General features: G+C 47.6%; 1 protein-coding gene across 2 annotated transcripts in view; it reads right to left on the bottom strand.

Annotated features, from left to right (window-relative positions):
• The window catches only part of LOC122937792 (NFX1-type zinc finger-containing protein 1-like), a 226,278-nt gene that overhangs the window by 127,186 nt on the left and 82,172 nt on the right, over positions 1 to 16,920 (bottom strand). The window contains exon 4 of one of the 2 annotated variants that reach the window (XM_044292832.1): positions 5,132 to 5,182. The exons of the other annotated variant lie outside the window; for it this stretch is intronic. Within the exon in view, the coding sequence (XP_044148767.1) occupies positions 5,132 to 5,182 (51 nt within the window). The remainder of the gene's footprint in view (positions 1 to 5,131; positions 5,183 to 16,920) is intronic. 2 annotated transcript variants of the gene reach the window in all.

Raw genomic sequence — 16,920 nt, 5'->3', positions numbered from 1 at the left:
AGCTTCAGATGCAACATGGTTGTCTGACAGATTATGTGATCAGTTTGAAAAAGAATTTTACTAAAATACATTCTCAAGTTTTTGCTTCACTTCCCGATCTTGATAAAGCACTAGGAACCCACCCACTTGTGTCTGGAGATTGGGTGGTGGTAAAAAGACATGTTAGCAAAGTCCTCAAACCCTGCTTTGATGATCCATTCCAAGTGTTGTTGACCACAAGCTCATCAGTGAAGCTCAAAGGAAAGCCTTATTGGATCTACGCTAGTCATTGCAAGAAAGTGTCTGGAGACTTGAAAGGATGGTGTTTCTTGTTCCCCCTTGTGTGACTGCTGATCCTGACTCAAAGAATATGGATTTCAAATGAGATATTAAAAATAGGTTTCTGGGCTATGAAAAAGTTGTGTAAAAGGAAGAACAAAGCTGTTACAGTCCAATATTTCCAGCTCAGTGACCCATGGATATTATTGCTCAAACATTCTCAGTATTAATAGTTTTTTATGTTCACAATAATTGGGAAATTGAAGACTGAAACCCAACTAAGTATCCACCACTCAACATCGCCCCCATATATTCTGTATGAGGGATAGGTGAGAATCTGACTTCCCATTGTATAAGTCCATTATGAGGGAGTTTATCCAATAGGGATAGGTTGTCTCCAAAGTGGTGAAACAACCAACAGGTACAATGGGACAGATTGTAGAACCTACTTAGATTAAGGACAGTGTCCGGCCAATTGAAATGGCTTCAAAAGAGGGCACTGATGTGAAGCCATTACAAAATCGTGCTGGCACCTAGATGTTTACACAGTTTCGAAACCAAAGTTAGTAAAATAATGCACAATGCGCAGATGCCAAGTGTTATCTCTTTTCTTATTTTTGTATTCTAGCCAATGGAACAATGCCACGAGCCTCAGGGGGGATGCCCCTCTGATTTACTTATATACTGCTTAATTTCCTTTAATAAATGAGAACTGCTTTGACCCTTGCAGGGCCATCTCCAGGTTGATGTGGGCCCTTGGGCGATAAAGTCTCAGTGGGCCCCTTTGTGGCATTTAGCACGGAGCTTACAGCAATGAAACTGCATGTATTATAGATGAAATACCTTACACAGATATGTGCCCCCTCACAGTAGATACGCCAAGATATGTGCCCCCTTTACAGTAGATATCCCAAAATATGTGCCCCCTCACAGTTGATATGCCAATATGTGTGCTCCCTTCACAGTAGACATGCCAAGATATGTGCTATCTTACGGTGGATGTGCCAAGATATGTACCCAGTGCCCCCTTCACAGTGGTTATGCCCAGTTGTGGCCCCTTCACAGGAAGTAAAAAAAAAATAACAATGATCTGCGCTACCTATCAGCAGCAACAAGATACTATGGCACATTGCGCTGCTGTGTAGGAGGAGCAGAGGATGATTCCCAGACTGCGGGGGAGCAAATAGTTTTCTGCTTCACTGGCGTGCCTACGGTTGGAACCCGGGGTGGGTCCTCCTCCAGAGTAGTAATGCCCTCGGTGCCCCCTCCATAGTAGAAATGTTCTCTGTGCCCCCTTCATAGTAATAAAGTCCTCTGTGCCCCTCCATAGTAATAAAGTCGTCTGTGACCCCTTTGTATTAAAAACAAACACAGTAACTACTCACCTTGTCCCGTTCCTGAAGCTCACAGTCCTCTCTCCCCTGCAGACACAGATCGCTCTGCAGCACTGCGTGGGCGGAGCCTATGCAGATTACCAGGATGCAGGCTCCAACCACACAGGCCGGCAGCGCGATCCGTGCCTGCAGGCCGAATGGTGGAGCGGGGAGAAGTCTTCCTGCTTCACCATTCAGTGCGCCTCCGGCCTGAAAGAGGGGAGGAGTGCAGGGAACGGAGCAGTGAGTGACAGGACATCAGCTCCCTGTGCTCCAGAAATAAGCGCTTCCATCTGATAGAAGCGCTCATTGCTTCTGGCCTCTGGCAGCTGTTCTGTGGGCCCCGGCACTTGCCTGGGTATGCCGGGTGCTGATGCCGGCCTTGGACCTTTGCCTGGTATCAGTGTTGGTTCTTCCATGCATTTAAAATCCTAGGATTAAGATTTTTTTTAGCAGTAGAGCAAATGCATTTAGCTCTGATTGAGAGCAGCTTTAACAGCTGCGGGGATTAGAAACGATGAGGGTGCCGGGGATAACCCCTTAAAAAAACAATTGCCAGACTAACAAATTCCCTGTATTACAAAATGTTGAGTAAGGCTAGATTGACATCTGTGGCACACTGGTGCCAAAATGAATTTTCACACAGGGTGTCATGTAGCCTAAGGCCAGTCTTGTGCTAGATTTACATGTCTGGTACATTATCTGTTTTTCTTTTTCTGTGTAGAAACCCTCACCCCCCCCCCCCCCCCCCAAAAAAAAAACAACTGTCATATGAGGCACACCAACGACGCCCCTTGGCTGTCATGGGGCCCTTTTGGTTTCCGTTATGGTGTCTGTCATTCTGCTGGACAATATACGGTTGCATGCAGTGGTATTTTCAGCTTTTTTGCCAGTGATCAGTTTTTTTGCCAAAATCTAGGCCTAGGGTTACAGATACTGTAGTTATCCTGATAAAAACAAAATAATATTTTTCATTTCTACCAGAAAGACACAGTAAGAAATGTGTTTAAATACTTTTTTTTGCCACTGAATTGTACTCATCATCTTGTCTATATAAGGTATAGTAACAATGTAAACAGAATCCTGTTTTAATAGTGCCCATATACAGTATACATAAAATAATTTGGGCATAAAGGGTGTGGATGGAAAATACAGTTATATTTAACCCATTTAAGGACACAGCCTAGTTTGGTATTCAAAGACATAGGGGGTTATTTACTATCAGATATACCGTATTTTTTCGCCGTATAAGGCGCACTTTTTTCCCCCCAAAAGTGGGGGGAAAATAGCAGTGCGTCTTATACGGCGAATGTAGCTGATTTTGCCCAGTTTTCAATGATACACCCGCTGCGATGCCGTGCGGCGGGTGTATCAGCTGTGAGGGAGGAGGGGCTGGGGGGCGGCATCTGCATTTATAATGACAGTGGTGCAGTGACTGTATTCTACTACACGGGCCCCGCTTACTGTATAATCATATCCCTAATAGTTAATTGTTGTATGCATGTAATCGCAATAATGAGCGATAATGAGCGCTGTGTATCACCGTACTTACAATTAGAAGCGCTCGCCGTTCGGAGCAGAGAGGAGGGAGGAGGCAGGCCAGGAGGACGGGCGCTGGCAACGTGAGTCATACGTCACGTGCCCGCGCCGCCCACTTTATGAATGAAGCAGGCGGCGTGGGCGCATGACGTATGACTCACGTTGCCAGCGCCCGTCCTCCCGGCCTGCCTCCTCCCTCCTCTCTGCTCCGAACGGCGAGCGCTTCTAATTGTAAGTACGGTGATACACAGCGCTCATTATCGCTCATTATGCGATTACATGCACACAACAATTAACTATTAGGGATATGATTATACAGTAAGCGGGGTCGTGTAGTAGAATACAGTCACTGCACGGGCCCCGCTGTCATTATAAATGCAGATGCGACCCCCACCCCCATTATAAAATCAGATGCGACCCCCACACTTATGGAGGGGATCTGTGGATGACACATAGCATAAGATGCTATATATGTGTCATCCACAGATCCCCCCCCCATAACTGTCATACACAGATCCTCATAACAGTGCCATCCAGAGAGGATCCCCAATAAGTGTCACCCACAGATCCCCCATAACAGTGCGTCACCCACAGATCCCCCATAACAGTGCGTCACCCACAGATCCCCCATACCAGTGCGTCACCCACAGATCCCCCATAACAGTGCGTCACCCACAGATCCCCCATAACAGTGTGTCATCCACAGATCCTCCATAACAGTGCGTCACCCACAGACCACAATTAGTTCAAAACCCACCAAAAGCGCACCTTTTGGTTCAAAATTTTTTTTTTCTTATTTTCCTCCTCAAAAACCTAGGTGCGTCTTATAGGCCGGTGCGTCTTATACGGCGAAAAATACGGTAAGCCGGCTTTCTGGCGTAAATCTGTTTCAGATTGCGGTGCAAATGTTATTTGTGCCGCAATCTGCTTCTTTTCCTTGCTCACGCCAGATATAAAAAAGGAGGTGTGCCGTGAGAATATGGTCTAAACTTAAGCCAGCAAGGAAGCTGGATTATATTTACACCGGCGGTGGATGCACTGAAGTTATATAGAGGCCAGCACAAGGGGTTATTAAGACCGGCATCTAAATAAATGAACCCCATAGTGATTTTTTGGGTATACATTTTTTTTTTTTTTTTGGGGTGACTGTGAAAAAAAACCTGATTTAGCCGTTGTTTTTTGGGTTTCTTTAATGGGGTTTACTCTGTGGTATCAATGACAAGTTTATGAATTATGCCAGTACCAAATTTATATAGTTTTTTAGGATTTTATATTTTTGCATAATAAAAACTATTTTTCTGTTGATTAAACTGTATGACTGCTTGTCTTTTTTGCCGGAAAATTATACTTTTCATTTGGTGCAATTTGGCAGCACATTTTTATTGCCTTTTATAGTATTTTTTTGAGAGGTGGAATGAAGAAAAACAACACATTTTGGGAGCAGGGGGCCAGGCGTTACAGTTAGCACTCACACCATCAAGTGCTATTCAGTCAGTGGGGGTCAATTACAAAGACCAGTGTTTGTTAGTGGAGGAAGTATCTAATTTATAATGAGGTACAGGCCTATAATGAATTGGGCGAACTGACAGCAGTCTGTGTGCCTACAGTAAAAACTACTCCAGCCCCTGACTGGAGTAATTTCACTCTGCTTTTAGGCCTATGAAAGATGATAAATGTGTCAGGCCCAATGCCCCAGCCCCCACCACGCACCTGTCATTCGCTCACCATTCCCAAAAATATTGTCGCACAGGCGCTAAAAAAGTCACTGGGTTTTTGGTGTAGTGCCCATCGTAAATGACCTCCAATGAGTCTTAATTACCTATTTACAGCAATGTGTTTCTAGTCATAGTAGAGATTGTACAGAAGCTTTTAACACATATACAAGAATAGCTCTAGTATCATTATGAACTTAGGAGCCAAGGAGCTGGCAGACAATGAAGGATACTGAGCAGCATACAAACCTTGCACACCCCTTCCTCCCATATTTTGGCCTTGATAGCTGTTCTGACTACCTGAAGATAAAAATTGCTATTATACCACATTACACAGTGGTTGTGCTTAGATAAACTGTTTCTAAGCAGTCAACAGAAACATCCTATATGTGGTCATAAACTGCTGTATGGGCACACAACCGGATGCAGAAGGGAAGGAGCAACATATGGATTTTGGAGTGCAGATTTTACTGGGATAATTTTAAGTTGCCATATCGCACTTGAAGACCCCCTGATGCACCCCTACAGTAGAAACTCCCAAAAAGTGACCCCATCTTAGAAACTATGGGATAAGGTGACAGTTTTATTGGTAATATTTTGAAGTACATATGATTTTTGATTGCTCAATATTATACTTTTTGTGAGACAAGGTAACAAAAAATGTTTTTTTGTCTCTATTTTCAGAATTGGCATTTTTTTTTATTTTCTGCCGATTGTCTTGTGTAGCAGCTTGTTTTTTGCGGGAAGAGTTGAAGTCTTTATTGTACTATTTTGGGGTACATATGATTTTTGATCGTTCAATATTACACTTTTTTCGAGCAAGGTGACCAAAAGATGGCTGTTTTGGCACAGTTTTTATTTTATTTTCTTAGGGCGTTCACCTGAGGGGGTAGATTATGTGATATTTTTATAGAGCTGGTTTTATGAATGCAGGAATACCTAATATGACTATTTTTTATTTTGTTTATTTTATTTTTACACAATAAAAATCATTTTTGAAAAAATAAAAATTTGTGTCTCCATTTTCTGAAAGCCGTATTTTTTTTATTTTCGTCTTGTGCTGCGGCTAATTTTCTCCGGGAAGACTGGGGGGGGTTCACAGGCTTTAGTACATGGCAGACCAAGAGGCCTTTGTGAGGCCTGCGGTTGCCATGGCCGCCATCGGTCCCCTGTCACTTCAGTGCGGTGCAGGTCTTTCCATTATACCTTATGTCAGTGGAGGATCCAATCCTGGTTTTAGCTCACAGTCACTGATGGAAATCACTGACCAAAACAATGACTTGTGTGAATGAGGCTTAAGGCTGTGACTTTATTTACTATGCAACTTTTTGCTGCACTTTTGTCCCAATTCGTGAGCCGGCCATCGAGTAGTCTAATTGCACACTATCCACCTGCACCCTGATGAATAAACAGATGCCTCGCCTAGTGCCTCATTCACATGTCAGTGTTTTGGTCAGTGATTTCCATCAGTGATTGTGAGCCAAAACCTATACCACAGAAATTATACTGCCGTACAGATAAGCCCACCTATAGTAATATAAAAGTTCTACTTATAGCAATAATTCCCTCCCAGAGTGCCCTTATTAGTAATACTGACCCTTACAATGCCCCCAATAATGATACTACTCCCCAAGAGTGCCCAATAATAATGGCCACCATAGTGCACACAGCAGTAATAAGGCTCTCTATAATATTAATAAGGCCCCCTGTATTACTTATCCACCATTATAGTGTATCCAGTAGTTATAAAGTCCCCTATAAGACCCCGAGTGGTTACTGTCTAATGCCCCCTATAGTGCCCCTGTATTTATAGTGCTCCCCTGTAGTTCCCCAGTAGTTTAATGCCCTCCTGTGGTGCTGCCAATAGCTATAATACCCTCCTGTAGTGCCCCAGCAGTAATAAAGCCCTCTTGTGGTGCCCCCAATATAAATAATATCTTCCTGTAGTGCCTCAGTAGTAATAAGGCTTTTCTTTGGTGCCCCATATAGGTATAATGCCCTCCTCTAGTGCCCCAGAAGGTACAATGCCCTCCTGTAGTGCCCTAGTAGTAATAAGCCCCTCCTGTGGTGCCCCCAATAGGTATAATATCCTCCTATAGTCCCTCCTGTAGTGCCCCAGAAGTGATAATGCTCCCATAGTGCTCCCATACTAGTAATTATGTTCCCCCATAGACCCCCAGTAGTAATAAAGCCCACCATAATGCCCCCCAGTAGTAATAATTCTCCTTATAATGTGACAGTCCCAAAAATATCCCCTTTTAATGCCCCCAGTTGAGTATAAAATCCCTGTATATAGTGCCCCAATAGATGCCCTCAGTGTCCCCCATAATTTGCAAGTATAAAATACCCCTCTTAGTGCCCCCGTAGATAACCCCATAGTATTACTCTCCAGTGATGGCAAGTTCGCAGTGTTCACCAGCGAACACATGCGGGCTGCCATCTTGACTCACAAGTTCGGCGATGCACAGGTAAGCCCTTACCTGTGCCTGTGCCGCGAGCCGGTCTGAAACAAATGCGGTCACCGGGAGCAGGCAGTTCCGATAACAGCCTGATGAAGGCCCCCGGCGGCTGTTCTCGGAACTGCCTGCTCCCGATGACCGCATTTGTTTCAGACCGGCTTACCTGTGCATCGCCGGACTTGTGAGTCAAGATGGCAGCCTACATGTGTTCGCTGGGGAACACTGCAAACTGGCCATCACTGTTCCTCTCCCCCTTCCCCACCATAATGTGTCCCAGTATAAAATGCCCCAATACAGAGCCTCCCATATAAATACCCCTTCTTTGTGGCCTCAGTAGATGTCCCCATAGTGCCCCCAATAATGTGCAAGAAGAATTGCCACCATAGAGCCCCAAATAATGTGCCAGTAAGAAGTGCCCCCCATAGATGCCCCCCAATCATGTGCCAGTAAGAAGTGCCCCCCATAGATACCCCCCAATCATGTGCCAGTAAGATGTGCCCCCATATAGATACCACCCCAATAATGTGCAAGTAAAAAGTCCCCCACAGTGGCCCTCTCCTGTATTATACCATATACAAAAAATAAAATAAAAAAAACACATATACTTACCTCCATGAGGTTGCAGTGATGCGATGCAGGCCTCTTCCATCCTGTGTCCCACGCTGTAAGGCTGAGGCGGAGCGATGACGTCATTGCGACGCCTGCACCAGCCTCTGATAGGCTGCAGGCTTAGTGCCTGCAGCCTATTAGAGGAACGAGACAGGGAGACGCCTGAGGGCGGCGATACAGATGACTATGCAGATGAGTGATTCCACAATGGACAAAACATCCAGGGCTCAAGACCCAAATGTTTTGGCTCACAATCACTGATGGAAATAACTGACCAAAACACTGACGTGTGAATGAGGCCTTATTCATCACCTACTGTGCGACTTTTAAAATACTATGCTAAATAGTGACAGGCTAATCCACTACGCAGGTCTAATTGCACTCTAAACACCATGCCTGTTACGGGGCCGGAGGGTGTGCTCCTCTGCAGGCAGTGCCTCCAGTGTCCAGTTGCCAGGGTGCCTATGCCAATCAGAGGTTTTACCAGCAAATCCGATGCGTTGACGTAACAGGTCATGTGACATTGGGCTTGCCATGTGACCAGGAAGTGCAGTATATTTAAACAGGTAATCTGCTGACCACAGGTTGCCTGTGATTGATATTGTTCTTCTGAGTAACCTCACTATCCCTCTACTGTTTGTTCTATACTGGATTCTTGACCTCTGATTTGGACCCTGACCTTGACTATAGCTTGATTATTTGGACCCTGACACTTCTTCTTGGTTTTGACCCTGGCCTGGTATTGTATCTTATTTGTCTACCTCTGGTTTACCCTGTCCACTCTACTTCTGGTTTTAACCTGACTTTGGCATGGTCCTGACTCTGATTTCAGATTTTTGGTTGTCCAGTTGTGGGACACTGCTTAGGGCAGATTGTGCAAGTAGGTGGGGACAGTGGGATGGCCGAGTTGAGGGTTCACTGCTCCCTACTATGACACTAAAAAAACACACGTGCATGATAAATGACCTCCACTGATTTTAAATAAACAGAGCATAGCCAAAGGCTGGAGTAGATTTTCTGTCAGGTGCATGGACTACCAAAGATGTGCCTGATTTATTAAGAGACACACACCCTGTCATAAGGCTACATGCACACAACAGCGCTGTGTTTTGCAGTCTGCAAATTGCGGATCTGCAAAACACTGATGGCGGCCATGTGTGTACCGCAATTTGCGGAACGGGACGCACATAATAGAAATGCCTATTCATGTTCCCAAAACGGACAAGAATAGGACATGTTCTATTATTTTTGTGGTCCCATGGAACGGAGTATTGGATGCAGACGGCACACAAAGTGCTGTCCACATCTTTTGCGGCCCAATTGAAGTAAATGGGTCCACATCCAAGCCTGCAATAAATGCTGCTTGGATGCATACCCAAACAATGGTCGTGTGCAGGAGGCCTTAATTGGCATATGTTTCAGCAGCATTGCCAGTGTAAAAGAAACTAAATTTGTCATAAATTCATCATAAATTTGGCTAATCTAAGGAAGCCATGCACCTAGCGGAAATATTTTTTCCAGGCATACATGTTAGGGCTCTTTCACACTTGCGTTCATTTCTTCCGGCATAGAGTTCCGTCGTCGGGGCTCTATGCCGGAAGAATCCTGATCAGTTTTATCCTAATGCATTCTGAATGGAGAGAAATTCTTTCAGGATGCATCAGGATGTCTTCAGTTCCGGACCGGAACGTTTTTTGTCCGGAGAAAATACTGCAGCATGCTGCGCTTTTTGCTCCGGGCAAAAATCCTTAAGACTTGCCACAAGGCCGGATCCGAAATGAATGCCCATTGAAAGGCATTAATCCGGATCCGGCCCTAAGCTAAACGTTGTTTCGGCGCATTGCCGGATCCGACATTTAGCTTTTTCTGAATGGTTACCATGGCTGCCAGGACGCTAAAGTCCTGTTTGCCATGGTAAAGTGTAGTGGGGAACGGGGGAGCAGTATACTTACCCCACGCGCATGGATGACGTGATCGCATGGCACGTCATCCATGCGCATGGGGCGCTCTGACGTCATTCTGGAGCGCCCGGGAGCCGCACAGACGGTAAGTATACTGCTCCCCGCTCCCCGCTCCCCACTACTACTATGGCAACCAGGAATTTAATAGCGTCCTGGCTGCCATAGTAACACTGAACGCATTTTGAAGACGGATTCTTCTTCAAATGCTTTCAGTTCACTTGCGTTTTTCCGGATCCGCCGTGTAATTCCGGCAAATGGAGTACACGACGGATCCGGACAACACAAGTGGGAAAGAGCCCTAAGTAATAATAATAATTATATTTTTATAGCGCTTTTCTCCCTGGGGACTCAAAGCGATGTGACCCTGCATTCTGCAGTCTCAAAGGCTCAGGAAAAGAGGTGGGTTTTTAGCCCTATCTGAAAGCTGTCCACAGAAGGGGCCTCTTGCACTGATTGTGGGAGTGAGTAGGGGCTGCATAGGAAAATGCCCGTGCACCAAAATTTTTTAAGTGGATCCTGTGAATAACCAAATTCATCTTATTGGCAGAGTGGAGGAGCCGTGTAGGGGCATAAAATTCTAATAGATCCACTATGTACTTGGGTCCCCTGTGGTTTAGTGCCTTGAATGTCATCAGGCAGATCCTAAAATGGATTCTCCATTATACTGGCAACCAGTGAAGAGTTTGCAGTACTGGGGAGATGTGTGAGCCCACGTGGGGCATTGGCTAGGAGTCTGGCTGCTGCATTCTGTACTAGTTGTAATGGGCGCAGAACTTTATCCGGGGATCCGATGAATAGGGCATTGCAGTAGTCCAGGGGGGAGGATACAAATACATGAATTAGTGAAGGCAGGTCTTCTGATGTTTAGCCTCAGCCAGCTGGTGTTCATCCAATTTTGCAATTCCACTAGACAGGCATTGAAGGATGCTGATGGGTCTTGAGTGCCAGGCTTGAAGGACAGATACAGTTGTGTGTTTTCTGCATAACAATGGTAACCTAGGCCATAGTTCTGGACAATTTTGCCCACTCGGAGCATGTAGACTGCAAAGAGTAACGGTGATAACACCGACCCTGTGGGACTCCATAAGTAAGTGGCACAGGATTGAAGTAGAGGGTGCCCAGGCACATCTGCTGTGACCTGCCAGATAGAAAGGATTGAAACTAGCTGAGAACAGTACCCCATAGGCCACAGTAATTCTTCAATCGCTGGATTAATATTTCATGATCCACAGAATCGAAAGCTGCAGACAAGTTAAGAAGAATCAGAATTGAGCACTCACCTTTGTGTAAGAGGCAGCCCTGATCATCCAGCAACATTTCCAACACATATATATATAGCAGACTGTCATGTTTCCCTCCAGCCACCAGAGGCCACTGTGGCTGAGTAGGACAGTGTGAGGAGTTGTTTCCAGAGGGCAAGGAGTTAAGTGTTTTTCCCGGGCTGAGCAGAGAGCCTGGGGTGCAGGTGTCTGAGGACACAGGAAGAAGGACCCTGTGCACTGAGAGGGAGATCCACAGGGAAGATTAGAGTGATTTCTCCCTGCCTGCTGTGACACAGTATCTGGACATTAGAGTGTGTTTGCTCCCTGACTGAGCTGATGTTTCCTGGTGCAGAAGAGAGACTGCTGTAGTGTGAGGCACTTACCAGAGGAACTGTGAGTGAATTCCAGGCCCTGCCTGATTACACATCCAGAGCTGCTGATTATCTCTAACCAGAGTTACAGAGACCACAAAGAGAGGCCAGAGCTGAGCCACGCTGAAGCAAGCAAGCAAGCAACCAGATCGGGACCCAGACTGTACCTGCCTGCATGTGCCGGACACCGAACTGTGAGTGCACTGATGCTAACCGGAGCTAGGACATAGTGGAATAGGATTTAGTTTAGTGCACCATAGAGGTGCACCCCGGGTAGCGGGGACAGATAGGACTACCTAGAAGAGAGTAGCCTGCTATTGTCTGTACTTGTGTTTGTGATTCATTTGTGTTCTTTATGCAAATTTCCATTATCTTTGTTGTGAATTCTCAAGCTGTTCATATTGTAAATCTGCTTCTCCGGCAGTTAGAGTTCTCTTTTAATAAAGCCGGTTTCTACTTCAGCCTCCTTGTCTGCTGCACTGTACTTGAGTCCTGCTCTACGGTCTCTTCCTCTGCTGACCGTTACAAGTGGCGCTGCGAGCAGGGTACAGTCACAGAGATGGAGGCGGCTGAAGGCAATGTGCATGATGTTAATGTGAGTACCTCAGGCAATGGTGGAACCCTTGCAAGGGCCCTTCCTATTGGCACGTTGTTCAACTTGCTACCCAAATTTGATGGCCAGAACATGACATTGTCAGACTGGGTGACAAGGTTACAGAGTGCTAGTTAGGATTTACAATGTCAGCCCAGAACTACAAGTAGAAATTGCTTTGGCCGCTCTCGAGGGTGAGGCCCGAAGAAATGTTCTCCTACAACCAGAAGCCACGCGCAATACATTGCAAGAGATGGTGAGATTCCTGGAAGAAATATATGGGGAAACAGCCAGTGCAGGGCACCTCCGGGCGAAGTTTTTTTACCGGATTCAACGGGAAGACGAAGGTGTCTCTCAGTACGCTACAGCCCTACAGGAAGTGTTGGCCGAGGTACAAAAAAAAGAGGCAGATGGGGTTACTGGCATGGGACCCATAGACCGGATACTGCGGGAACAATTTATTCTGGGGCTCTACAGCAATCCCCTGAAACAGGCTCTGCGGGAACGAGTCAGAGTAGACCCTACCCTAACCTTTCGACAAATTTTGGCAGAGGCCGTGACGCGAAACAAAGAAGACGGCTATGCTTCTGGAGTAATACGGACCCAGACCGTTACACCCCCCGGGGTTACAAGAAATGAGGAAGCCCTGGTCAGAGTGGTACAAGACTTGCAGAGCTCCCTGAGTGCCATGCACGAAAAGTTGACACACCTGGAGAAACGGATAGAGTCGCGCCATACTACTGAGGCTGCCTATCCAGCCCGACAACAAACCTATCAGGCGACTCCGTGGGTTCCTACACCCGAATGCCCTTATGCTAGTTTACCATACCATCAAGCCCCTCATTACCCTTCAGTGGGGCCATCCAGCCAAGCTCTGAGGGCACCTCCCACTCGCAGGCAAAATGTGGGCCGTCAAGGGGCACAGTGTTGGCGGTGTGGAGATCTAGGACATTTCGCCAGAGAGTGTCGGAATAATCCAGCTGGACGCCAAGAGCCGCCGTTAAACTACCGACCCCTGCAGTAGTGGGGCGTACTGCAGGGGAGGTGGAGAGCCAAGTTACCCAGCAAAGCTCCGAACACCTGGTCGCAGGGTGCCCCACTATACGAGCTGAGTTCGAAGGTGTTCCTGTCGACTGCTTAGTGGATACTGGGTCTCAAGTGACAACTATGCCCGAGTCATTCTTCTACCGTTACTTTCAAGCGCTGGCCAAGCCAGAACGAGAGACACTGGTCCGGGTTACAGCGGCTAACCAACAACAGATTCCTGTCACAGGGGTCGTGTGGATGAATGTACGGCTATGTGGACAGGAAGTGGGGCGGAAAGGTATCTTGTTGGTCCCCGAAACGTTCAAAGAAGATGTGCCGGTGATAATGGGCATGAATATCCTGCGAGAATTGGATCAGATCATGTTCACCAAACGGGGGCCGGGTTACTGGAAACAAGCCACCCCGCACAAACCTACCCAGAAAGCATTTCAACGGCTAATCCGTTTTTGTGGAACACAGAAAAGTGTACCAGCACACCAGGCGGTGGGAACGATCCGAGCGCCAGGAAAGGCTACCTTCACCCTTCCCCCTGGTCGGGAGACCGTGCTGACGTTACCCGTGGGAACTTTCCGTAATCTTGAAGGCATGGAGGTGTTCGTTGAACCAACAGGCCTAGGAGAGCTGGGTCAGGACGTCCTGGTGGCCCGGACACTGGGAGTGGTCCAGAATGGACGAGTACACATAAGAGCTGTGAATGTGGGATATCTAGAAGTTCCCTTGACGCCAGGGGTGGAACTGGCTCGTGTGTACCTACATCAGGGAGAAATCCTGAGTCAGAGAGAAGTGACTCTAGCTCCGGTAGGGGATGCTGGTTGGACCCTGGCAGTTACTGCCAGTGCAGAAGAGGCGCCGACCCCAGAATGGAATGGGGGAACCATCTTGGATCAAATGGAGATAGATGTTAAGGCTCTCAGTTTAGACCAACAGCGAGCAGTTGAAACCATGCTGTGGGAGAATCAGGCTGCGTTTGCCCGCCACGCCGATGACTTTGGCTGCACGAATGCTATCACACATGATATACCGACGGGGGACACTCCACCAATTCGGGAGAGATATCGACAGATTCCGCCCAAGTTGTACCAGGAAGTGAAGACGCTATTGAAACAGATGATAGATTCCGGAGTGGTGCGGGGAAGCCAGAGCCCTTGGGCAGCCCCAGTGGTGCTTGTCAAGAAGAAGGACGGCACTATTCGATTTTGTGTGGATTACCGGCGGTTGAATGCTTGCACTGCGCGAGACTCATATCCTCTGCCACGCATCGAGGAGTCTCTGACGGCTCTAGGACGAGCCAAATACTTCTCCACCCTGGATCTAGCAAGTGGGTACTGGCAAGTACCAGTGGCTGAGCAGGACAAGGCAAAGACAGCATTCATACTCCCCATGGGGTTATTTGAATTCAACAGGATGCCATTCGGACTGACTAATGCCCCTGGAACCTTCCAGCGGCTGATGGAGAGATGCCTGGGAGACCTGAATTTTGAAGCCACTCTGATATACCTAGACGATATCATCGTATACTCTGCTACTTTTCAAGAACACTTGAATCGGCTAGGGCAGGTACTCGAGCGACTGCGATCCCATGGCCTGAAGTTAAAGCCAAAGAAGTGTCATCTCTTCAAGAGGGAGATCGAGTACCTGGGCCATAGGGTGTCCCAAGACGGAGTGCTACCGTCCCAAGACAAAGTGGCTGCAATACGACAATGGATAGTGCCGAGAACACTGCGTGAGTTGAAGGCCTTCCTGGGACTGACTGGGTACTACCGGCGGTTCATCAAAGACTACGCAAAAATAGCGGGCCCTCTGAATGAGTTGTTGAGAGGAACGGCTGGGCAACCCAAGGGCCAAAGTATCCCCTGGGGACAGAAACAGGAAGAGGCCTTCCAGGCCCTGAAAGAAGCCCTGACATCGGCCCCCATCTTGGCTTATGCCGATTTTGATAAACCATTCATCTTAGCTACTGATGGCAGCCTCTACGGACTTGGGGCAGTCCTGTCGCAGGTACAAGATGGACATGAGAGAGTGATCGCTTATGCCAGTAGATCCTTGCGAGATACGGAGCGAAACCCCCATAACTACAGTTCCTTCCGGCTGGAACTCCTTGCCCTGGTGTGGGCTATGACGGAGAAATTTGCAGGATATCTGACAGGAGCTAAGATCTTCGTACGGACGGATAACAATCCCCTGGCCCATCTGGGTACTGCCAAGTTGGGAGCCCTGGAGCAACGCTGGGCGGCTCGCCTCGCAAAGTATGACTTCTCAATTCGCTACCGCTCCGCTACAGAGAACACTAATGCTGATGGTCTCTCGAGGGTTACTTTTGAAACTCCAGTAGGGGATATGGATGAACAAAAGGAAGAAGATGAAACTCCTGACTTCCGCAAGTTCGCTCCCCCAACAGTCGCGGCCCAGACAAGTGGGGAGGCCCGTAAGCTACCCAAAGCATTGGGGAGAACTAATGAAGAATGGGGCAGATTGCAAGATGAAGACATTGGACTGCAGCAAATGAAAAGCTGGGTAACCCAGTGCAGGAAACCCAACAAAGAAGAAAGGACTGATCTGGATGCCGAGATGAAGTCCGTTCTACATCAATGGGACAGACTGGAAGTGCATGGAGCTGTTTTGTTCCGCAAGTGGCAACAGCCTGCCGACCTAGAGGCGAGGTGGCAGGTAGTGATACCCAGAAGAATGGCACGGGAGATAGCCAAAGAGGCTCATGAGTTTGGAGCTCACTTCGGGCCAGTCAAGACATACCAGTGGCTGCAGCGTTATGTGTATTGTCCGCGACTGGAGGCCACAGTTGAAGAAGTTTGCCGACAGTGTCGAGTGTGTGAACTCACGAAGAGTACAGAACAGAGAGCACCCCTACAGTCCATCCAGACCACAGAACCGCTGGAAGTGTTGATGATAGACTATCTTCTTGTGGGACAATCGTCAAGAGGTCCACAGTATTGCCTGGTCATGATCGACCACTTCTCCAAGTTTGCAGTAGTCACCCCAACTCGGGACCAGACGGCCGAGTCCGCTGCACGAGCCATTTGTCAAGACTTCATTCGGGTCTATGGGTGTCCAAAGCGGATCCATTCAGATCAAGGGGCGTGCTTTCAAGGAAAAGTGATGGAAGAGCTACATCGACTGTACGGCATTGAAAAATCCAGGACAACTCCTTATCATCCCCAAGGAAACGGAGCCTGTGAGCGCTTTAACCGCACATTGCTGCAAATGCTGAGGACACTAGAGGAAGACAAGAGGGCACACTGGCCTGACTACCTGCCAGAATTAGTCTGGGCTTACAATAATCGTGTCCACACCACCACCGGTTACACCCCATACATGTTACTGTTCGGTAGGGCTGGTCGAGAGATCGTGGAATTAAACCTAGAACAGCCAGAAGACCTAATAGAGCGATCAACCACCTCATGGGTGAAAGAACACCGTCGGCGTCTCCAGACCATTCGCCGGTTGGCAGGTCAGCGGTTACAGGAGAGAGCTCATACAGACCGTCCTCCAGTTCAGGAGGTTCCATTGCAGCCTGGGGATCGGGTACTGGTACGAGAGAAACGTCCCAGAGGCAAGTTGAGTGAGCGTTGGGAAGTACAGCCGTATAAAGTGATCAAGAGAGTGTACCCTAATGGTCCGGTCTACGAAGTGCAGGTTGAGAATGAGGAATTTGCTTCACGGACTCTACATAGGAATATGTTACGGCCATGCCGGTCCAAAGATCCCGCACCTGTTCAGAG

Source organism: Bufo gargarizans, chromosome 5 (genome assembly GCF_014858855.1).
Source record: "Bufo gargarizans isolate SCDJY-AF-19 chromosome 5, ASM1485885v1, whole genome shotgun sequence".
NCBI classification, from domain to species: domain Eukaryota; kingdom Metazoa; phylum Chordata; class Amphibia; order Anura; family Bufonidae; genus Bufo; species Bufo gargarizans.
The sequence above is the reverse complement of the archived record's forward strand: the minus strand, read 5'-3'. Positions and strand labels throughout refer to the sequence as shown.